Genomic DNA, 24,606 nt, shown 5'->3' on the forward strand with positions numbered 1-24,606 from the left:
ATATTAATAGTTTTTAAGGGCATTTGCTGTGTGTTAAGCATCATCTTAAGTACTCTAAATAGGATAGTTCATTTACTTTTTAATAACTTCATGATATGAGTAATTAGTATCCCCATTTCTCAGATGACACGAAGAAGGAAAGTCATGTGACTCCACTCAGAGAAGTGAGATGCGGCAGAAATTAGATTGTGAAGCCCTTCAGAGGCCATTCCTTACTTTTTGCTATGGCGCTCTCTGTTGATCTATTGAGGACACAGTAACGTAGCACAGTGTTAGGTGCGAAGCATTTGCTATCAGCTGGTACTGTACAATGCCATCACCTCTTATGGACTGTATCCATTTTTTTCTTGCTGTTGCTGGATGGTATGAAGGTGATCATTCTTCCAGAGAAAAGGAAAAACAGTCATAACCATACCAGCAGCCGCAATAGCAGCAATCTATAATAGCAGCAATCTATAATAGCAGCCTAATCGTTTTCTACCTTGTCTGCTATATATTTGAGCTACAGTTGTGACAGTCACATGAAAAAAAAAAGGCACTAGATGTTGATTTTTTTTTTGTCACAACAAAATTTTATCCTTCTTATCCCCAACCTTCTAGCAGCAGGGCAACCAACCAAAATGGTTCAAAGCAAGGTAAAAATTTAAAAGTTGTAGACCTCAAGTAGAATTGCTACCATTCTTTAGTAAATAGGAGTAAAAATTCAAAATCTGCTAAAAGCTGTAAAAGATGCTTGTGAACAAAGCCTGCTACTAGAATCAACTCTCTGGTCTTCCTAGTCCTTAACTTACTTTAGAGTGTCAGGATCAGAAAAAGAGAAAGAGAAAATTCTGCTAAAAATGATATTCTTCTCTTAAAGAAAGCCACGGAGTTTAAAAATCTCTAACACATTTGTGGAAACGTTATTATTTTTTTGTTTGAGATTTATTTGAATGAGCTGTTATGATTGGAGACATGAGAACTTCAGATTAATGTTTTGCAGCCAGAAGAAAAGCCCTCTGGAAAGCTGGCAAGTGTTCATAAGTCAGCTCCAGAATTCTGTAGGTTGAAGGCTCCCCAGTGGACAGAGCGAATATATAAGAAGGAAACCAGAGATCTGGTGCAGTTACATCTCAGAGGCTGGCGATGGAGGGAGCTCGGAACTGAAAGCTTACTTCAGCCTGCATTTTAAGGTAAGGCAGAACAATTTACACATGCTTGACTAGGGAAGGGGAACATACAGCAGTAAAAATGTTTCTGTGTGTGCGTGTATGAATGTTTTCTTTTTCCTGTATTTTAACTGCATTTTGCAGAATGCCTTAATTCTTTAACTGCCATTTCTCTTGCAGGAGTGCATGCGGGAGCTGAGTAAGCTGATTTATGATAACTGCTTTAAACACTGGCAACTAGTAAGTCTGTAGTGGGATTTATTTTTTATTCTTGCATGTTAATTTGGAAGGTCATAGAAAAGAATGGGCCTTTGACAGAAATGGTAGTTTGCCGTTTCTGAGGAAGTTCTCTAGTGGTTACATTTTAAATTGAATATGTGATTGTATGTACTTTGAAATGATCTGGTGTAATAGTTTTGCTCTCTGTGTGTTTATCTTTAGTTTTCTTTTGTTTCAAAGTAATGTTGCTAGTTGAAAGAAAACAGCAGCCTTCCCACCTGAACGCTGTTGTTAATGCTGGAAAGTAATGACTATTCAGTTCTGTTAAATTGAAAAGATAGCAAAGAAAAAGCAGTAAAACTATATCATAATTAGTCACTAATGTCTAATTCTGATTTAATTGAGCCTCCAAACCCATCTCTGTCTGCCCTTGACTCGGGTTTAGTGTTTTTGTTTTCTTTATCTTCTATTTAAACTGAAAATAGATGTTTCTTATGAAACAGATCAGATTCAAATATCCATATTGAAAACTGGCATTGACTATTAAAATTTTTAGGTAAAAGCTTTAAGAAATTCATCTATATCTTTTTGTTGTTGTTAAAGCAAAGGGAAAATAAATACATTATTTTTAATTAGCAAAACCCAACCCTGACTCTATCCTAATATGCACCTTCTGCATATTTTTTCCAGCTCTCAGTACACTTACCTATTTTTCCCTATGGCTTATGTTACTTATATTTTCCATAGCTGCAACAATTTGTATATAGTTACTTCAAGAAAGCATTTCTCTATGAAGCAGCGGGCAGCAGTGAGATTTCTAGAAAGCACACAGATGGAAAACTAGCCTTGTTTTTTTGAGCTATCACATTGTCTTTGGGCTCCTTATTTGTCTCATGACTCCTACCCTGATTAACTTTTAAACTATTAATTTGTCTCTTGACTTTTCAAAGACATGAGAGAAGAAAAAAACACAAAATGTTTTGTTCAGAATTTTCAGTCTAATGCTACTGAGGAAATGTTGTTTTTCTCCTCTCTAGATGTATTAGTAATTCCAGCCAGTAATGCCAGCCAGGCATGGTGTTGTTTTGTTTTCTACAACCACTTAGGTTATTTTGGCCTCTGACAGATTTTCAAGATGCTTATGACTCAAATACCCCTTAGGCTTTGGGTATGCATTAAGCCTTTTCTTTTTTTTTTCCCTAGAAAAGGTGTAAGAATTTGGAGTTGCTGCAGTTCAATATGAAGGACAACTTCAGTTTTGCTGCCACCAGCAGAAACATTACCAGCAGCCGTCCTTTTGATAATCTCAACGCAACTGGCACCAATGAGTCCGCCTTTAATTGCTCACACAAACCATCAGATAAGCATTTGGAAGCAATTCCTGTTCTCTACTACATGATTTTTGTGATTGGGTTTGCTGTTAATATTGTTGTGGTCTCACTGTTTTGTTGTCAAAAGGGCCCTAAAAAGGTGTCCAGCATTTACATCTTCAATCTGGCCTTGGCTGACTTACTCCTTTTGGCTACCCTCCCTCTCTGGGCAACCTATTACTCTTATAGATATGATTGGCTTTTTGGACCTGTGATGTGCAAAGTGTTTGGTTCTTTTCTGACTCTGAACATGTTTGCAAGCATTTTTTTTATTACCTGCATGAGTGTCGATAGGTACCAATCGGTCATCTACCCTTTTCTGTCTCAAAGAAGGAATCCCTGGCAAGCATCTTATGTAGTTCCCCTTGTTTGGTGTATGGCTTGTCTATCCTCATTGCCAACATTTTATTTCCGGGATGTCAGAACCATTGAATACTTAGGTGTGAATGCTTGTATTATGGCTTTCCCACCCGAGAAATATGCTCAGTGGTCTGCTGGGATTGCCTTAATGAAAAATATTCTTGGCTTTATTATTCCTTTAATATTCATAGCAACGTGTTACTTTGGAATCAGAAAACATCTGCTGAAGACTAATAGCTATGGGAAGAACAGAATTACCCGTGACCAAGTCCTGAAGATGGCAGCTGCTGTTGTGTTGGCATTCATCATTTGCTGGCTTCCCTTCCATGTTCTGACCTTCTTGGATGCTCTGACCTGGATGGGTATCATTAATAGCTGTGAAGTTATAGCAGTCATTGACCTGGCACTTCCTTTTGCCATCCTCCTGGGATTCACCAACAGCTGTGTTAATCCCTTCCTGTATTGTTTTGTTGGAAACCGCTTCCAACAGAAGCTCCGCAGTGTGTTTAGAGTTCCCATTACTTGGCTCCAAGGCAAGAGAGAGACTATGTCTTGCAGAAAAGGCAGTTCTCTTAGAGAAATGGACACCTTTGTGTCTTAAATCTGTTAGTGGGATGCATGTAATCAGCCTAGCCATTGGTTTGGAGGCCCACACAAATGATCTTTAAGTGGCATCAGTATAATACAGTTCTTTGCTTTATCTAATCTTTACTTACTCCCCCGAGAACAGGAAGTCAAGTAGAACTGTAAATCTTTATACTCCACCAGCTTTCAGTGATAGTGCCTTCTTTTGCTGGTCCTTTGGCATGAGATTGTCATATGTGAGCTAGATCTATAATCTAGAAGTATCTGGGGGAATTATCCCAACTTATAATTAACAACAAATTATGAGTGGTGATTTGACATCTCAGACTTCTCCCTGGAAAATGCTGGCATTTCTTAGTGGAGTTTTTTGTCCATTTTCATCAGATTTCTTTTTTCTTGAACAAAGGCCAATTTAAACTTCTTATACTATCCAACCATATGATATAGCATGAGAGGTGAGCACTAAGTTTAGCATGATATACTCTTCTATATATGCCATAGGTTGGTAGTGGCTTATTCAGTCTCTAGGTATAGAGTTTCTCCTTTTAAAGAAATTGTAAGTTGTGTTCCTTTTCCATTTCACTCAAGTATAGCTTTTGTACTTATTCTACAGCTACACACTGAGCAGATCTAGAATGTAGATTAAATCACACATCTGTCTTAGCTTATTCTTGCAGTTATAGAAAGTACACTATTTAGTAAAACAGAACTGCAATGAAAAGTATTTTAGTATCCACAAAACTGAATATACACTTTGAAAATTTTTCATCCATTTTGACTCTTGTTTATTCTATTCTCTTCTGATGATTTTTGAATACAACAACAAAACACTGTATTATGACACTACGTAAAGGTCACTTTTTAAATTTTTAACCTTTTGAACATGGTGCTTTGATATATTCAATGATGACTTGAGTTTAATTATTCATGCTTTTGTTCTGGGCTTCGTCCCAAAATATCTCTTTGACCCTGAAAAAGAGAGCATTCTTTAATTCTTTAACTTTGTAATAAAGTGCAAACTGGCATGGGAAAAGGTTATGTCAGACTGGAAGTTTGATGCCTTCTTGGGGGTAAACAGACCCAGCAAATGGCAAGTTTGGTGTCCAACAAGGAACTTGTCAGAACAAAGACTCCCTGGGGAGTAGTTTGAATCTGCATTTCTGGGCACAGTTCCAGAATGTATAAGAGTCTGTGAAGGTGATTTAAAGCAAGCCCAGGTCCACAGAACTCATTCTTAACACGAGTACATCTCTTACATTAGAGGAATATAATACCTGAAGCTGTGTTACCTAAAGTTTACTCAAACTTCTCAATAAATATTAATTCAGAAGTTAAAGATGTCATTCTCTGCCTGTCCCATATTATACCAGGTCACCTAAGACCTTCCTGGATTGATGCTGACCTATGAGGTAGATTCAAAGTTCTGGGAACTTAACATTTCTGTCAGATTCCAGGCGTTTTAGGTTGAAGAATCCTCTCATACCCCTTCCTTGGAAAACCCTGATTTCATGTATTCATGTTAATTTTTAGTAAAAACAAATAGCTAAATATGTAATCAGTTATGACTTTGTGTTTTAAGCAATTTTACACAAAATCTCGTAAAAATAAAATCATTACTGGGAGACCATGTGTGCTTCTTATTTTTTAACTGTCTCCAGGTTTAGACTGCTGCCTTCTCTTAGTCAGTCTCCTCCAGCAAATCCCCATTCATAATTCTCAGTTTCAGCCTACATGATTACTCATTCAGGTCAATAAGAAACAGGCATATGAAAAGCATATGTCGGAAATGAATTCTGATACCTCCTGGGGGTTCAAATGACAAACTCGGTGTCAACCAAGCAAGCTGTCAGGCACAGCAGTGAATCGTGGGCTTTCGAATGTAGACTATTTCTTGTTCATGTTATTTTCTCTACCACAATCATAACTATTAAATCCTTCCCACCCCCTGGGACTTCTCTTCATCCTGTTTGAGATTTTTAAAGACTGCTTTCAGGGGCTGGAGAGATGCATTGCTCCATAGTTAAGAGCACTGGCTCTTCCAGAGATCCAGGTTCAATGATCAGCACACACATGGAACCTAACAAGGGTCTGTAACTCAAGTTGCAGGGGACTAACACCCTCTTCCAGTCTCCATGGGCTCCAGTTTTTCACATGGTGCACAGATATACATGCAGGCTGAGCACTTCAGTTACACAAATGAAATAAAATAAAAAATAATAATGACAACAACAACAATAATAATAATAATAGTAAAGACTGGCTTCTGCTTCCATAGGAGGCCAGTGGTGAACCATGAGGGCCATTGTTTTCTAGTTATTCCGAGAATTGTGACCTGAACAGATAATGCAGGACCATGTGAGTTCTGACTGAGGGTATATTTATGGCTACAAATACCCTCTTTCCTTCTTGAAAATGTAAATGCCAGGTCACTTATTAAGATGATATGAAAAATTTTATTCTTTCCATTTGGCCATTTATCAAGATTTCCCCTATGAAGGGAGCAATGTGTGACTGGTGCTGTGACAGGTGCGTTATCCCATCTCATTCTCCCAAGGACTAAGGTATTTTCCATCATGACACAAGTAAGAAAGGGAGGTTCACACCAACCAGGCAGCATACAAGACCTGGCTCAAGGTCCCCCTGACACATATAGAGCAGAGGACTGTCTGGTCTGGCCTCAGTGAGAGAAGACACACCTAACCCTGGAGAGACTTGAGCTCCCGGGGAGTGGGGAGGCCTGGGGCGGGAGGGGGAGAAACACCCTCTTCCAGACAGGGAGAGGAGGGATGGGATGAGGAACTGTGGGGGGGGAGGACCAGGAGAGGGGCAATGGCCGGACTGTGGACTGTAAAAAATATAAAAGTCATAAATAATAATAATAATAATAATAATAAGGCGAAGCTCAGATCAGTCTTAACTGATCTCTAAAACAGATCAAATGGGAAAGACCAGAGAAGTATTTAGTGCCTTAAATATCAGTCCTAAATTACCAAACAAGTATTTGAAAGACACTCGTGAAGTCTTTCAACCTTTATTCCAAACATAACTGAGTCAAGAGTTTCTAGGCAGGTGGTGTGCTTGTGCTTAGAAGGAAATTGAGGAGGTCGCTTGATAAGGCTTTCTCCCTTGTTCTCCAGTGCTTCCATCTTTTGTACTAAGTTTCACAGAGCCACATGGAATAACCAGTGTGTTGTACATAAAGCAAGACAGGAGTCTCAAACACTTATTTTGAGGAATAAATATGTTGATCTGAAGTTTTTCTCTGACAATAGATTTCCTGGGGTTATCAAAGATGTTTCTCTCTTGCAGCTTGCTGACAATACATTTTTTATGAGAAAGAAATATTAATTCCACATCATGTTGGCTTAAATCAAATCAATTAAATAGCATCATTTAAAAAAAATCTAATCTGTTTGAATCCTGCTTCCAAAGAAGAAAATGTGAAGTGTGGAGATAAGCCTATTCTAGTCTGACTCTGTCACAGGGATCGGAACCTGGGTACCTAACTCTCTGGTGACCTCACTTCTCAACAATAGGAAGCCACAAACTTGACAAGATGAAGGAGCACACAGGGGGAATGGAGTAAGAAAAGATAGGAAGGAAATCTAAAATATATTTACTTGTTTTCGAGATTTCCAGATAAACTGTATTAGCACTGATGATTTATGCAACTTAACAGAAATGCATTAGCCATCACTGAAACCTCATCAGTACCTTGGGGCTGAATTTCCAAGCGTGCTTGCATAAATTCACCTATTAAAGCATCTTTGGGAAGAGATATATTTTTCTTTTTAAAATTTCTCCACTCTAGGATGAGAGAATTCTTTCTAAGATGAGAACTCATTGGTATGTTTTCCTTCTTATACAGTCAGTACTTATTGAAATTTTTAACTATTTAAAATGAGCCACATATCTAATCTTCACTAACAACACGATAAATATTGCTATAGATAAGATACTACATATATGTACATTTTTCTTTTAATCTATTATATATCAAGTATGTCATTCATCAACCTGTGTAATAGTGATTTAATATTTTAAATATTTTGACCCTGCACTTCCATCTGTTTTACTGGACAATTTTCTTACACCATTTAGCTCTTCTCTTCTATAAGGTCCTAAAGCATCAGGGCTTTAATCAATCCATGATATCATGCCTGATTACCATTGCTCAATGATGGAAAGTGCTGGGAAATACAACCATTTTATTGGTTAGGTCTATACAGTTGTTGATGCTACATCTTTAGCAATCAATCCACAGGAAATTAGATGGCTCTGTAGTTTGGCGTAGATTGCTACACCTGCCCACTTAAGTAGCTTGGAAGTGATGTATGCATAAGACATCTGAAAAGAATGTAAGAAAAAGAAAGATGTTTCTTTTTCTTTCTCTTGTAACATAAACACTTTACAACTGATGTATGCCACAGTTGATGTTGGCTAAAAACATTTATTTCTTTAAAGCACATCCACGGAGCCAATAAGAAAGAGCCGAAATCCATCAGAGAGATATACCATACCAGATACCAGTTTTCAAACACTTTCTTCAAGAAACCTCTTCTAAGCAACCAGAATTAATTTTAAATTTATCCTCAAAATACAGAAGACTGCCAGATTAAGGGTAACGTGGCTAATGTTGCCCTATAAAAAATGTGTATTGGTGTTTTTGCCTTCATGATATCTGTACACCATTTGCATGACTGGTGCCCAGAGAAGACAGAATTTGTTGTTGGATCCCCTGGGACTGGAGTTACAGACAGTTATGAGCCACCATGTAGGTGCTAGAGATTGAAACCCAGTTCCCTGGGAGAATAGCCAGTGTTCTTTCCTACTGAGCCATGTCTATAGCCCCTAATGTTTTTTCTTGATGACAGAAGTGGGAGCCATCTATCCAATATATACAAAGAGCTCAAGAAGCTGGACTGCAGAAAATCAAATAACCCTATTAAAAATGGGGTACAGAGCTAAACAAAGAATTCTCAACTGAAGAATACCGAATGGCTGAGAAGCACCTGAAAAAATGTTCAACATCTTTAATCATCAGGGAAATTCAAATCAAAACAACCTTGAGTTTCCACCTCACACCAGTCAGAATGGCTAAGATCAAAAATTCAGGTGACAGCAGATGCTGGCGAGGATGTGGAGAAAGAGAAACACTCCTCCATTGTTGGTGGGATTGCAAGCTGGTATGACCACTGTGGAAATCAGAAAATTAGACATAGTACTACCGGAGTATCTAGCAATACCTCTCCTGGGCATATATCCAGAAAATGTTCCAACTGGTAAAAGGACACATGCTCCACTATGTTCATAGCAGCCTTATTTATAATAGCCAGAAGCTGGAAAGAACCCAGATGTCGCTCAGCAGAGGAATGGATACAGAAAATGTGGTACATTTACACAATGGAGTACTACTCAGCTATTAAAAATTGAATTTAATAAAATTCTTAAGTAAATGGATGGATTTGGAGGATAGCATCTTGAGTGAGATAACCTAATCACAAAAGAAGTCATTAGATATGCACTCACTGATAAGTGGATATTAGCCCACAAACTTAGAATGCCCAAGATACAAGTTGCAAAACACACGAAACTCAAGAAGAAGGAGGACCAAAGTGTGGACACTTCATTTCTTCTTAGAATGGGGAACAAAATACACATGGAAGGAGTTACAGAGACAAAGTTCTGAGCAGAGCCTGAAGGAACGACCATCCAGAAACTGCCTTACTTTGGGATCCACCCCATAAACAACCACCAGTCACTAGGCAGATGCCAACAAGAGCCTGCTGATAGGAGTCTGATATAGCTGTCTCCTGAGAGGCTCTGCCAGTGCCTGGCAAATACAGAAGTGCATGCTCACAGTCATCCATTGGACGGAGTACAAGGTTCCCAGTGAAGGAGCCAGAGAAATACCCAGAGAGCTGAAGGGGCCTGAAGCCCCATAGGAGGAACATCAATATGAACTAACCAGTACCCCCCGAGCTCCTTGGAACTATACTACCAATCAAAGAAAACACATGGTGGAACTTATGGCTCTAGCTATATATGTAGTAGAGGATGGCTTAGTAGGTTCTTAAGAATAAGAACTTGGAGTTTCTTAGGGGAAGGTGTAGGTGTTGATTCCCTTCCTTTTGGGAATCTCACACTCTCCTGAACCTAAGATCAACATTTTAATGTGTAGAGGAAATGCTGTGCGCCTGCCATTTTCCTGAAAAGATTGAAACCATTTTAAGCCTCTTCTGAAGCCAAGATTCTGTCCTAGTCCTTCCCTTAAAAACAACGAATCTGTGTTTATCAAAAGACTCCACTGGAGTGATAATTCCCATTATAAAAACCTTTACTATGACACATTTTTGTTGCTGTAACAGCTTGAAATGTTTGTAAATAACAACTTTGAAATGGTATTTCCCCCCTTCTCTGAAAAAGAAAAAAAATGCCTCCCTAGGGGTTATGCTATTATCTAGGTCCCTAACCCAAATTCATGTTGAATCGCTGGTGCTCAATGCAACTTTATTTAGATATCTGGAAGTAGCTAAGGATAAAATAAAATTGGGGTTCCAATAGTCTGTTTGGTAGCATTATAAGAGAAAATTTACCTCTACCCACCACTGCCATTTATCTCCACTTGCACCAAGAGAAGGTCATGTAAGGAAATGTAAGAAGATCGCCATCTGATCTGCAAGCTAGAAAGAGAACCTTCACTAAACAGTATGGTGATGGCCCAAAGATCTTGCGATTCCAGCCTCCAAAACTGTGAGAAAATAATTTTCTGTTGTTTAAGTTGTTTTATCTATGGTATTTTATTAATGTCATTAAGGCAAACTAGTACATATTTTGGTACTAAAGATGGTCCTGTAGGAAAAGATTTTCAAAGTTGAGTTTTCTGATTGGCTTAGTGGTTAGAAATCTGGCATTCTGAGCTAATTACATTTAAAGATGCTAATGACAATGTCTAGAAGCAAAGAGAGGTCTAACAGTCCATGATATGCTATGAATAATCCTGATTAAACAATTGTAAGCAAGGAGCTCTGTGACTATGTATATTTTGAACACTGCTGGTAAACTAATGAATACAACAAGTAGGGCATGTCTACTATATGTAGACAAAAAGTGGTAAAAGGGATTCATTTAGTGATTTACATTCCAAAGCAAAAAAAAGCCTGTAAATATCTACATGTGTTCTCTAACAGTTCATAATTTATTATAGCTTGACTGCTAAGATTGCCAAAAAGTCTCATGCATTATCTCCTGACATGCCGTTATGGATAACAATTCAAGCTGAACTACTATCCATGCAACGTAACTGCTACTAGAGAAAGGTCACAGCTTGGGAATAGTGGAATCTTACTGGTTGGAATGGAGATGTTTGGGAAGATCGTTAAGAAACTGTGTGTATCAAGCACTGAAATGATAATGATATTTATCCTTAGAGAAAGTGGCCTCCTTACTCTCAAGCCATAGCAAATTCCTCATCTCTAATGGTATACACTCCTACTCATCTTAGAAAGTACACCATGCATGGTTTGGGGACACTGCAAAAACCCTTTGCCAGTCAGATGCCATGTAAAATAATACTTAGACTTTTCAGGACCAACCCCCTCTTACCCAGCTTGTTTCTAGATCTATGTATCTCTAGACATATGTCTCACAAGTCCCCTTAAGGTTAGGTATAAAGTACAACTATTGCGAAGGTGCACCACTCTTCAAATTAGCAACATAACTTGTGTTTTGCAGTCTGTACAAGCAGAAATCTAGAAGCATAAGGAAATAGAGAATAAGGTTATAAGATAATAGTAGAAGGAATATAAACTGTATTAGGCAAAATTTACTGACGTGGTTCATTAAGCAGAAACTTTATTATTTGCTGTTTTTCAGACTCCGTATAATCTATCTTGGAGTAAAATGTAGTAGTTTGTCTTGTTGGTAGGCTGAAAGATAGCCCACAGTTAGTAAGATGGAAAGCAGGTCAGGGATTGGAAAGAGAAGGAAGTAAACGGTAGGGTGTAGCCAAAACTAAACAAGTGAAGAAGCCATGGAGAAACTCACTAATTTATAACATGATTAAAAAAAAGTAGTGTGAACAGGAACAGAGGTGCCCTGAATAGATGGGAAATGTGATTCCCAGAAGTCAAAGGTTATTATTTGAAAATCCCAGTATTAAGTGTGGGAAATCTCCCTATGAATTGTATTTTTTTAATTGGATATTTTCTTTATTTACATTTTAAATGTTATCCTCTTTCTAGGTCCCCCCCACACACATCCCCTATCTTATCCCCTCTCCTCCTGCTTCTATGAGGGTGTTCCTTCACCCACACACCAACTCCTACCTCCCCACCCTCGAATTTCCCTACACTAGCACATCTATAGAACCTTCATAGGGCCAAGGACCTCTCCTCTCATTGATGCCTGACAAGGCCATCCTCAGTTATATATGTAGCTGGAGCCATAGGTCCCTCCATGTGTACTCTTTGGTTGGTGGTTTAGTCCCTGGGAGCTTTGGAGGGTCTGGTTGGTTGATATTGTGGTTCTACCTATGGGGTTGTAATGCCCTTCAGCTCCTTCAGTCCTTTCTCTAACTCTTTCGTTGGGGGACTCCATGCTCAGTCCAATGGTTGACTGTGAGCATCTGCCTCTGTATTTGTCAGGCTCTGGCAGAGCCTCTCAGGAGATAGCTATATCAGGTTCCTATTAGCAAGCATTTCTTGGCATCCACAATAGTGTCTGGCTTTGGTGTCTGTATATGGGATGGATCCCCAGGTGGGGCAGTCTCTGGATGAGCTTTCCTTCAGTCCCTGCTCTACACATTGTCTCTGTATTTGCTCCCATGAATATTTTATTCTCCTTTCTAAGAAGGACTGAAGCACCCACACTTTGGTCTTCCTTCTTTTTGAGCTTCATGTGGTTTGTGAATTGTATCTTGAGTATTCCGAGCTTCTGGGCTAATATCCACAATCAGTGAGTATATACCATGTGTGTTCTTTTGTGATTAGGTTACCTCACTCAGGATGATATTTTCTAGTTCCATCCATTTGCCTAAGAATGTCATGAATTGTTAATAAAGAAGATCCCAGAGGCTTCCTCAGACAGTAGAGGCCATTGATATTGTTCTTGCTTGTTGATTGTAGCTTGATTGTAACACTTTATTGCTAAGGACTCCATATACTTTGATCATAGGACACGGAGAAATCAGGCTTGAACTGAGCCAGGTGCTTCCTCCTTATTGGTTAGTTTTCATATTGACAAAAGGTGCTCTGCAGATTGATGGGAGAGACAAGTTCTCAGCAGTCTGACCCAGCCAGGAATCCTTCAAGCTACAATAATGACTTGTCAGGCCGGATGTGCTTTCAGTTACATGACTTTTATGGTGATAACCAATCACTTTCTAATTAGAGGTCTGATTTATAGGAGGGAACTCACAGCTGGTTATGTAAACCTAGTCAAGAGTTTGCGGCTATGGATGTCATAAATTTGAGGGGGAAACCTACTATTATTACTTTTCTAAATGGATATCTATTCAAACCGTGTTCTAAATACTCACATCTATGTCTACCTATAGATGTTCTTTTTAGTCTCTGTCTCAGGAGCTTCTTATTGTAGCAACTGGTGTTCAATGTAAAGATTCACTGATGGTCAATGGCCTAATGATAATCAGCTGCTGAGTGTTTATCCCTCAATAGGACAAATCTACAACCCCTTATGAGGAACATTGTGAAAGAGGGCCCAGAAAAAATTATTAGAGTTTCATAATAGGAAAACTACCATGAAATGCTTCTAGAAGCCTGTAATCACTGTTGTGGGCAGTCTAGACCTTTGAATAGAGACAGAAGTCACTTACCCAGCAAATCCAAATTCAGTAGAAATAGTTACATCCTAAAAAGTCTTTGACCAAAAGGCAGCTTGTAAGTGCCAAAATTGAGGTGAGCATGCACCTATGGTGGACAGTGTAGTCAAAGCAACAACAAAAGTAATTGGATTCAGGTAGTCTATGGCAATGATCATGATGGTCTTACCAAATTCTCATTTTACTGGAAGCATTGAAAACAGCTACAAACCCCAAGCAATTTAGAATAGAACCAATTTAGATATAATATTTGAATGAAGGAAAGCATGGGCCCCTTACAGGAAAGATCTCAATAGATTGACAAAAATTTGTGTTATTAGTCTTTCTCCAGCCTTCTCTAAAGCGACCTATGGCCTTTTACCAGGGTAACTGCATCGAGGAAAGGGAAATAACCAGACCTTTTGGAAACTATTGAATGCTGGCTCTGAACTGAAACTAATTTCATAAGCCCTTAAGTCTCAGTGTAATCTACCATCCAAATTCAAGTTTATGGAGGTCAAGTTCTCACAGTGGACTCGTGAGTCCCTGAACTCATGCTGTGGTTATGGCTTCAGAATGCATCATTAGAGAAGATATACTCAGCTGCTGGCAGAGTTCTCACACTGGCTCTCTGATCCATGGAGTAAAGGCTGTTATGATGTAAAGACTATGTATGAGAGCCACTGAATTCCTATGGTGATTGCAGAGATTATTGCCACCATGAAGAATATGAAATGTGCAAGGGTGCTGATTCCTGCCACATTCTAATGTAACTTTTATTTCAGTGTATGTGCCAAAGACAGATGGATCTTGGACAATATGAGTCAGTTATTGTAAATTAACCACGGGATGACTCTAATTGTGGTGCTATAAAAGATGTGGTCTCATTGTTTGAGAAAATTAAGCACATCCTCTGGTGTGTGGTATGAAGTTAACGATTTTGTAAATGTTTTCCTCTATCACTGTAAGTAAGCCTCACCAGAAGCAGTTTGCTTTCAGCTGACACATCCAGCAATACACTTTCACTGTTCTCTCTCAGGGGGTATATTAATCATTTCATAAATTTCTTTCTCTGGAAATCCCTGAAAAATACATTATTCATCTACATAAGTCAGTGGTACCATCTCTGAGCTGGTAGTCTTGGGTTCTCTAAGACAGCAAGTTGAGCAAGCCAGGGTAATCAAGCCAGCAAAGAACATCCCTCCATGGCCTCTGCATCAGCTCCTGCTTCCTGACCTGCTTGAGTTCCAGTCCCGACTCCCTTTAGTGATGATCAGCACTGTGGAAATGTAAGCTGAATAAACCCTTTCCTCCACAATTTGATTCTTGGTCATGATGTTTGTGCAGGAATAGAAACCTTGACTAAGACAAATTGGGTATAGCTCTAACCTTATCTGTGCATTAACTCAATAGACACAACAAATGTACACTATTCATATATGCTTTATTGATTGATTGACTTTTTCAGCTTTTTATTGATTCTTTTTGACTTTCACATTAAGCATCCCAATCCAGCATCTATACCTCCCCTCATGCATGCCCTCCATTCTTGCAATCTCCCCGAGCACACAACAGAGAAAAAAATCTTGTTGTGGAAGCTGTAGTGTGTCACAGTGTGTCCCACAGTATACACTTCTCTCCACACTTCTTTGCTTGCAAATATTCATTGCAATGACTCATTGGTCTGGTGTGAAGCATCAGGCTTCTGCTACTCTGAGGACCAGACAAGAGGCAGGGTCAGCTCTTCTGCAGTTGTGCCCTTATCAATCCCATGACAAGGGCTAGTTCTGCTGTTCTACCTATGCGAGGTTCAAGCCTTCCTTCTCCAAGTGCTGCAGCTGATGCCAGAACTCCTGCTCTTGTGCTCCCAGGACAACACTTCTGTCTGCTGCAGGTGGTGAGGGTCAAGGGTAGGAGAGGGTCTCTCTTTCTTGCCTATACTGCTGCACTCAGACAAGTTGTGGGGCAGTTCTTCCATGCTCACACCCTTGATTCTGGCTCACCCACACCATAGTCAGGTCTATTGCTGGGCCTACTTTCCTGAGTGCTGCAATAGGTGAGGGATAGGGACATCTGCTCTCAGGATGTGATTGGCAAGGGCAAACAGGAGGGGAGAAGACCTCCCCTCACCAATGCCACCAGCAACAGACAAGAGGAGGAGTCATCCTCACGTTTGGCTCACCTGAAACAGCCACATTCAGGGCAAGCTATATATAATATGCTTCCCAGGAGAGGTACAGGGGTTGCTTCTTTGAGTGCTGCCTTAAGAGAGGAGTGGAGCCAGCTCTCCTGCTCTGAGGACCTGGTGGTCAGCTTTCCTTGCCTGCTATAGGTGGCAAAGGGTGGGTGGGTGGGGGGAATCCCTTCCTCGCTGATGTCAAGGCACTACAGACAAGTGGCAGGGCCAACTCTCCCACACTCATATCCTTAGGGCTGGCTTGTTCCCACCACCAGGGTCATCTCGACCGTGCTGTCCAGGCATGGTGCAGGGTCTGCTCTCTTGGGTATTACAACTGGTAAGGGATGAGGAAAGCTCTCTGCTTTCATGACCCCAGGGCCAAGTCTCTCACCTGACACAGGTAGTAAGGGGCCAGGGGTGAGGAGCAAAGGGGGGCAAAGACAGTATTTCTCCCTTATCTATCCCACTGCACAGGACAGCTCTCCCATGTTCATACACTCAAGGCCAGCTCACCCACAACTCCCACAATGTGTTGGGCCACTCTCCTGAGTCTTGCAGCTGGCTAGAGGCAGGGTCAACTCTCATGCTTTCATGCCCCCAGGGACAGCTCTCTTATGATGTCCTGGTGAGAGGTGTGACCAATTCTCCACAGTCTTCAGATATCAACATATTACTGGGCAGCAGCCCAGACCAGGGATGTCCTCCTGGCCTTTGGTTGAAACAGGCCACTATTGTGGTAGGACCATATACCCAGACTTGGCCACCAGTGACAGCACAGGTCAGGACCCCACCATGGTCCCAAGTGGCATTGCTAGCTATTCACATGAGAGTGTTCTTCACTACCCTCCAGTCCCCTGTTCTGCCTCTCCTTTTGTCTCCACATCCTTCAGGTTCTCTTTTTCTTCAATTTCTCCACAACTTCCTTTCTCCTCTTACTGTTGCCAGGGGACCCTGAGTGTTTGGGGTCACCTTAAGAGAGGTCTCAGGAGTACTAAGACCCACTCATGCATTGTGACATTGGGCAGGGGTCATCTTGCGCATGGTTTGTCCCCACAGGTCTGTGTGGCACTAGACTGGTAGTCATCTCTGGCTAGCTCCCTGTTTGGGACCCCTGGCACCAGACCAGTGGTTTTGTCAGGCTCGTTGCCCCCACCACTCAGGGAATGTTAGGTTACTAATCACTCATTCTGATGTTCATAGGTCAGAACACTGAGCATAGACACAACCTCTCCTCTGCCACCTACTGACACACATGTGATACAGCAGTCACACCAGCAACTCCTCTAGGGCATTTGTTTGTCTTTTATTTTATTTTATTTTATTTTATTTTATTTTATTTTATTTTTTCCAATATAAATTTTCTCTCTGTGGCTCTGGCTGTCCTGGAACTCACTCAATCGACCAGACCAGCTTAGAACTCATAAAGTTTCACCTGCCTCTGTCACCTGAGTGCTGGGATTAAAGGCATGGTCCACCACTACCCTACTTAGTGTTCACATTCTCTTATATTATTATATTTTAAATTATAGATATGTCCTGGTTTTGTTTAAAAAAAAAAACAAGTATCCTCTAGAGTACACTGGCAAGGCAATGAGAAAAAACTACAGGCATAAGGAAAATACTGGCAAAAGATATTTCTGATAAAGGACTGCTATAAAGTGTACAAAGAAAGTCTGAGAGTCAACACTAAGAAAACAAAAATTCTATTGATTGAGGTCTGCCCCACAGTAGGGAACTGGGATTAAAGCAGTAATGAACACGTACCTTTGCAGCTAATAGGTGTCAAATCATATAACATAGCAAGGATAGACTTAAAAGATGCTGGTAAAACATGATAGGCTTATATAGAAGACTAAAATTTGGCCCGATCTTTCACTGTATAAAACAGGAACTCAAAAAGGGCAGAAACCTGCAGGCAGTAGCTGATGCAGAGTCCATGGAAGAATGTTGCTTACTGTCTGGCTTACCAAGGCTTGTTTAGTCTGCTTTTTTACAGAACCCAAGACCACCTGCCTAGGAATTGTACCACCCAAAATGGCCTGAGTCCTCCCCCATCAATCACTAATTAAGAAAATTTCCTGCAGCCAGATCTTCTTGTTGTTGTTGTTTATTAGATATTTTCTTCATTTACATTTCAAATGCTATCCCAAAGGTCCCCTATACCCTCCCCCTGCCCTGCTCCACTACCCACCCACTCCCACTTCTTGGCCCTGGTGTTCCCCTGTACTGGGGCATATACAGTTTGCTAGACCAAGGGACCTCTCTTCCCAGTCATGGCTGACTAGGCAATCTTCTGCTACATATGCAGCTAGAGACACGAGCTCTGGGGGTACTGATTAGTTCATATTGTTGTTTCACCTATAGGGTTGTAGACCCCTTCAGCTCTTGGGTACTTTCTCTAGCTCCTCCATTGGGGGCCCTGTGAGCATCCACTTCTGTATTTGCCAGGCACTGGCAAAGCCTCACAAGAGACAGCTATATCAGGGTCCTTTCAGCAAAATCTTGCTGGCGTATGCGATAGTGTCTGTGTTTGGTGGCTGATTATGGGATGGACCTCCATGTGGGGCAGTCTCTGGATGGTCCATTCTTTTGTCTTAGCTCCAAACTTTGTCTCTGCAACTCCTTCCATGGATATTTTATTGCCTATTCTAGGGAGGAATGAAGTATCCACGAGTTGGTCTTCCTTCTTGATTTTCTTCTGTTTTGGAAGTTGTATCTTGGGTATTCTAGGTTTCTGGGCTAATATCCACTTTTCAGTGAGTGTATATCAAGTGACTTCTTTTGTGATTGGGTTCCCTCACTCAGGATGATATCCTCTAGATACATACATTTGCCCAAGAATTTCATAAATTCATTGTTTTTAATAGCTGAGTAGTACTCCATTGTGTAAATGTACCACATTTTCTGTATCCATTCCTCTGTTGAGGGACATCTGGGTTCTTTCCAGCTTCTGGCTATTATAAATAGGGCTGCTAAGAACATAGTGGAGCATGAGTCCTTATTACCAGTTGGAACATCTTCTGGGTATATGCCCAGGAGAGGTATTGCTGGATCTACCAGTAGTACTATGTCCAGTTTTCTGAGGAACCACCAGACTGATTTCCAGAGTGGTTGTACCAGCTTGCAATCCCACCAGCAATGGGGGAGTGTTCCTCTTTCTCCACATCCTTGCCAGCATCTGCTGTCACCTGAATTTTTGATTCTAGCCATTCTGACTGGTGTGAGGTTGAATCTCAGGGTTGTTTTGATTTGCATTTCCCTGATGATTAAAGATGTTGAACATTTTTTTCAAGTGCTTCTCAGCCCTTTGGTATTCCTCAGGTGAGACTTCTTTGTTTAGATCTGTACCCCATTTTTAATTAGGTTATTTGAATTTCTGGAGTCCAGCTTCTTGAGCTCTTTGTATATATTGGATATTAGTCCCCTATCAGATTTAGGATTGGTAAAAATTCTTTCCCAATCTGTTGGTGACCTTTTTGTCTTATTGACAGTATCTTTTGCCCTACAGAAGATTTGCAATTTTATGAGGTCCCATTTGTTGATAAAGAACAACTTTTAAGTGTTGGTTATTTATTTCCACCATTAGGTCTTACAGATGAAACTGGAACTTAGGCCATCAGGATTGGTGGCAAGCATCTTTACAACCTGCCATCCCTTTACAATGATTTTTAACAGATATTCTTCAAGCAGTTGCTGCTGATTCCTACCATAGAAAATAAACTCCATTTTCACACTTTACTGATTAATCCAATAATGGGCCTCTCTTTCCACTGATGGCTGACTAGGCCATCTTCTGATACATATGCAGCTAGAGACACGAGCTCCGGGGGGGTACAGGTTAGTTCATATTGTTGTTCCACCTATAGGGTTGCAGATCCCTTTAGCTCCTTGGGTACTTTCTCTAGCTCCTCCATTGGGGGCCCTGTGATCCATCCAGTAGCTGACTGTGAGCATCCACTTCTGTGTTTGCTAGGCCCCGGCATAGTCTCACAAGAGACAGCTATATCTGGGCCCTTTCAGCAAAATCTTGCTAGTGTATGCAATGGTGTCAGTGTTTGGAAGCTGATTATGGGATGGATCCCTGGATACGGCAGTTTCTAGATGCTCCATCCTTTCGTCTCAACTCCAAACTTTGTCTCTGTAACTCCTTCCATGGGTGTTTTGTTCCCAATTCTAAGAAGGGGCAAAGTGTCCACACTTTGGTCTTCGTTCTTCTTGAGTTTCATGTGTTTTGCAAATTGTATCTTATATCTTGGGTATTCTAATTTTCTGGACTAATATCCACTTACCAGTGAGTACATATTGTGTGAGTTCTTTTGTGATTGGGTTACCTTACTCAGGATGATGCCCTCCAGGTCCATCCATTTGCCTAGGAATTTCATAAATTCATTCTTTTTAATAGCTGAGTAGTACTCCATTGTGTAAATGTACCACATTTTCTGTATCCATTCTTCTGTTGAGGGGCATCTGGGTTCTTTCCAGCCTCTGGCTATTATAAATAAGGCTGCTATGAACATAGTGGAGCACGCGTCCTTCTACATGGGACATTTTCATAAGGCATAAGACACATAATAATGTACAGAGACTGACAGATAGACAAACCTTACTCACAAACTTATGAGAAACAAGTTTTAGGAAAAAAATTGTTTTACATGCGATACAATGTAATGTTTTAAAAATTCAATTCTCTTTTGCTGAAGCACTGGTTACCATCCACAGAATCTATTTTATAAATATACTGTTCTGAAAATTACATTTATAAATATATGATAAAAGATACTCAGAGGCTCTATGCTTCTTTCTGTTGCAGGGCCAGCCTCATCTTGTGCATTGCCAGCTTTGACAAGATAGTGAAGATCGGTGTGAATTGATTTGGCCATATCTGGTGCCTGGTTACCAGAGCAAAGTGGAGATTGTTGCCATCAACGACCCCTTCATTGACCTCAATTGCATGTTCTACATGTTTCAGTATGACTCTACACATGGCAAATTCAATGGCACAGTCAAGGCTTGTGAGAAGCCACATGTGCCATTGCAGGGTGGTGCTGGTTACCGCTGGCCACCACCATACAAAGGCAGTAAAGTTTTTTTTTTGCCAAGCTGAGGTTTTGAGAATTAACCAATCAGATGAGAGACAAGTTAACCAATCAGATGAGAGTCAAGTTAACCAATCAGATGAGAGACAAGTTAACCAATCAGATGAGAGACAAGTTAACCAATCAGATGAGAGACAAGTTAACCAATCAGATGTGAGACATGCAAATGAGGTGGTAAGCATAACCCAAGCATAACCAATCTGGGTGTGAGACATGCCTCTCCTAGGCCTATATAAGCAGCACCAGTTCTGGGCTTGGGGGCTCTTCGCCTCTGCAATCAAGCTCTCCCAATAAACGTGTGCAGAAGGATCCTGTTGCAGCGTCATTCCTGGTGAGTCAGGGCACGCAAGAAAGGCTGAGAATGGGAAATTTCTCTTCAATGGGAAGCCCATCATCCTCTTCCAGGAGCAAGATCCCACTAACATCAAATGGGGTGATGCTGGTGCTCAGTATGTTGTGGAGTCTACTGTTGTCTTCACAACCATGGAGAAGGCACGGGCTCACTTGAAAACTGGGGTCAAAAGGGTGATCTCAGTCCCTTCTGATGATGCCCCCATGTTTGTTATGTGTGTGAACCACAAGAAATAGGACAACTCAACTCAAGATTGTCATCAATGCATCCTGCACCACTAACTGCTTAGCCCCCCTGGCCAAGGTCATCCATGACAATTCTGCCATTGTGGAAGGGCTCATGACCATGGTTCATGCCATCACTGCCACTCAGAAGACTGTAGAGGACCCTTGTGGAAAGCTGTGGAGTGATGGCCATAGCGATGTCCAGAACATTATCTCTGTATCCACTGGTGCTGCCAAGGCTGTGGGCAAGGTCATCCCACAGCTGAACAGAAAGCTTACTAGCATGGCCTTTTGTGTTCCTACCCGCAATGTATCCATTGTGGATCTGATATGCCACCTGGAGAAACCAGCCAAATATGAAGACATCAAGAAGGTGGTGAAGCAGGCATCTGAAGGCTCACTAAAGGGCATCCTGGGCTACATTGAGGACCACCTGTGACTTCAACAGTAACTCCCACTCTTGCACCTTTGATGCTGAGGCTGGCATTGTTCTCAATGAGAACTTGTGAGCTCATTTTCTGGTATGACAATGAATATAGCTACAGCAACAGGGTGGTGGACCTCATGGCCTACAAGGCCTCCAAGAAGTAAGAAACCCTGGACTACCCACCCCACCAAGGACACTGAGAGAAAGAGAGAGGCCCTTTGTTGCTGAGGAGTCCCTGTCCCAACTCAGCCCCCAACACTGAGCATCTCCTTTACAATTTCCATCCCAGACCCTCATAATAACAGGAGGGGCCTAGGGAGCCCTCCCTATTCTCTTGAATGCTACCAGAATTAGATGCTAAGTCTACCGATGAAGATATCAGATGCTCTGGTTGCAAGAACTGGGTTAGATGCTTTCTTCCTGTTGTCTAGAACTTATAGTACTTGAAGGTACAATACAGGTGGCTGGGAAAGCATAGTCTTAACTTTAGACCCTGTGTGCCACACGACAGGTTGATCAACCAAGATGTGTCCACTTGAGCAGTGGTGCAAGCCTGTTATTGGGTAACATATTTTGATGGTTAATTTTGATTTTCAGCTTGATACCTTGTAGAATAACTCAGAAGGGAGTTTCAGTAAGGGGTGGTCTAGATTAGGGTGGCCTAAAGGCATGTCTGTGAAGGAGTCCAGAATAAGGTGTTGAATACTTCTGGGCCTGGAGTTACATGTGGTTGTGCAACTGGGACCAGAACTCATATCCTCTACAAGAGAGTAAATTTTCTTAATTGCTGAGCCATCTCTCCAGTCCCTCTTCTAAAGTCTTACAAACTATAGTGTCTTAGTTACTATTCTATTGTTGTGAAGAGACACCATGACCAAGGTTATGCTTACAAAAGAAATATTTTTTGTAGCCAGTTTGTTAGACTATGTCTTTTTATTGGGGAGTTGAGTCCATTGATATTAAGAGATATTAAGGAAAAGTAATTGTTGCTTCCTGGTATTTTTGTTGTTAAAGTTGGCATTCTGTTCTTGTGGCTGTCTTCTTTCAGTTTTGTTGAGGGATTACCTTCTTGTTTTTTCTAGGGCTTGGTTCCCGTCCTTGTATTGGTTTTTTTCTGTTATTATCCTTTGAAGGGCTGGATTCGTGGAGAGATAATGGGTGAATTTAGTTTTGTCATGGAATACTTTGGTTTCTCCATCTATGGTAATTGAGAGTTTGGCTGGGTATAGTAGCCTGGGCTGGAATTTGTGTTCTCTTAGTGTCTGTATAACATCTGTCCAGGCTCTTCTGGCTTTCATAGTCTCTGGTGAAAAATCTGGTGTAATTCTGATAGGCCTGCCTTTATATATTACTTGATCTTTTTCCCTTACTGCTGTTAATATACTATCTTTATTTATTGCATTTTTTGTTCTGATTATTATCTGTCGGGAGGAATTTCTTTTGTGGTCTAGTCTATTTGGAGTTTTGTAGGCTTCTTGTATGTTCATGGGCATCTCTTTCTTTAGGTTTGTGATGTTTTCTTCTATAATTTTGTTGAAGATATTTGCTGGCTGGAAAACAATTTTCCAAGCAAATGGTATGAAGAAACAAGCTGGAGTAGCCATTCTAATATCTAACAAAATTGACTTCCAACCTAAAATAATCAAAAAAGACAAGGAGGGGCACTTCATACTCATCAAAGGTAAAATCCTCCAAGAGGAACTCTCAATTCTGAATATCTATGCTCCAAATCCAAGGGCAGCCACACTCATTAAAGAAACTTTAGTAAAGCTCAAAGCACACATTGCACCTCACACAATAATAGTGGGAGACTTCAACACACCACTTTCACCAATGGACAGATCATGGAAACAGAAACTAAACAGGGACACAGTGAAACTAACAGAAGTGATGAAACAAATGGACTTAACAGATATCTACAGAACATTTTATCCTAAAACAAAAGCATCCTAATTAACAAAATCAGAAATGAAAAGGAAGACATAACAACAGATCCTGAAGAAATCCAAAACACCATCAGATCCTTCTACAAAAGGCTATACTCAACAAAACTGGAAAACCTGGATGAAATGGACAAGTTTCTAGACAGATACCAGGTACCAAAGCTAAATCAAGATCAGGTTAATGATCTCAACAGTCCTATATCCCCTAAAGTCATTAATAGTCTCCCAGCCAAAAAAAGCCCAGGACCAGATGGGTTTAGTGCAGCGTTCTATCAGACCTTCAAAGAAGACCTAATTCCAGTTCTTCACAAACTATTCCACAAAATAGTTTGTGAAGAACTGGAATTATCATGTAGAAGAATGCGAATTGATCCATTTTTATCTCCTTGTACTAAGGTCAAATCTAAGTGGATTAAGGAACTCCACATAAAACCAGAGACACTGAAACTTATAGAGGAGAAAGTAGGGAAAAGCCTCAAAGATATGGGTACAGGGGAAAAATTCCTGAATAGAACAGCAATGGCTTGTGCTGTAAGATCAAGAATTGATAAATGGGACCTCATAAAATTGCAAAGCTTCTGCAAAGCAAAAGACACCGTCAATAAGACAAAAAGGCCACCAACAGATTGGGAAAGGATCTTTACCTATCCCAAATCGGATAGGGGACTAATATCCAATATATATAAATATATAAATCAGTACTTGTACTGATTTATGACTTTCTTTGTTCTCTAAAACCATAAAAACTTCACAAAACAGTTTCCACTATGGAACATGGAATTTGCAGTAACCTAAATCTATGTGCCTGGTACATGATCATTAAAATTTGGCTCCAGAATAAACTAACTGTTATTCTTTTAAAGGTGAGAGCTGCATTTTAGTT

At 40.6% G+C, this 24,606-nt stretch overlaps 1 protein-coding gene, 1 non-coding gene and 1 pseudogene across 2 annotated transcripts; 2 read left to right on the forward strand and 1 right to left on the reverse strand.

The window, feature by feature from the left end:
• Positions 1–1,101: 1,101 nt before the first annotated feature.
• Positions 1,102–5,311, forward strand: Agtr2 (angiotensin II receptor, type 2). The gene is made up of 3 exons (NM_007429.5): positions 1,102–1,172; positions 1,329–1,388; positions 2,571–5,311. Exon 3 carries the CDS (start codon positions 2,607–2,609, stop codon positions 3,696–3,698), a length of 1,092 nt encoding a protein of 363 aa, NP_031455.1. The 5' UTR covers positions 1,102–1,172; positions 1,329–1,388; positions 2,571–2,606; the 3' UTR covers positions 3,699–5,311.
• An 11,532-nt stretch (positions 5,312–16,843) lies between these two features.
• On the reverse strand, positions 16,844–16,974 carry Gm22592. The gene has a single exon (XR_003953206.1). It is a non-coding gene; the product is annotated as a small nucleolar RNA SNORA17 (small nucleolar RNA).
• Positions 20,523–22,127, forward strand: Gm9439 (predicted gene 9439; annotated as a pseudogene).

This window comes from Mus musculus, chromosome X, assembly GCF_000001635.26.
Source record: "Mus musculus strain C57BL/6J chromosome X, GRCm38.p6 C57BL/6J".
NCBI lineage: Eukaryota > Metazoa > Chordata > Mammalia > Rodentia > Muridae > Mus > Mus musculus.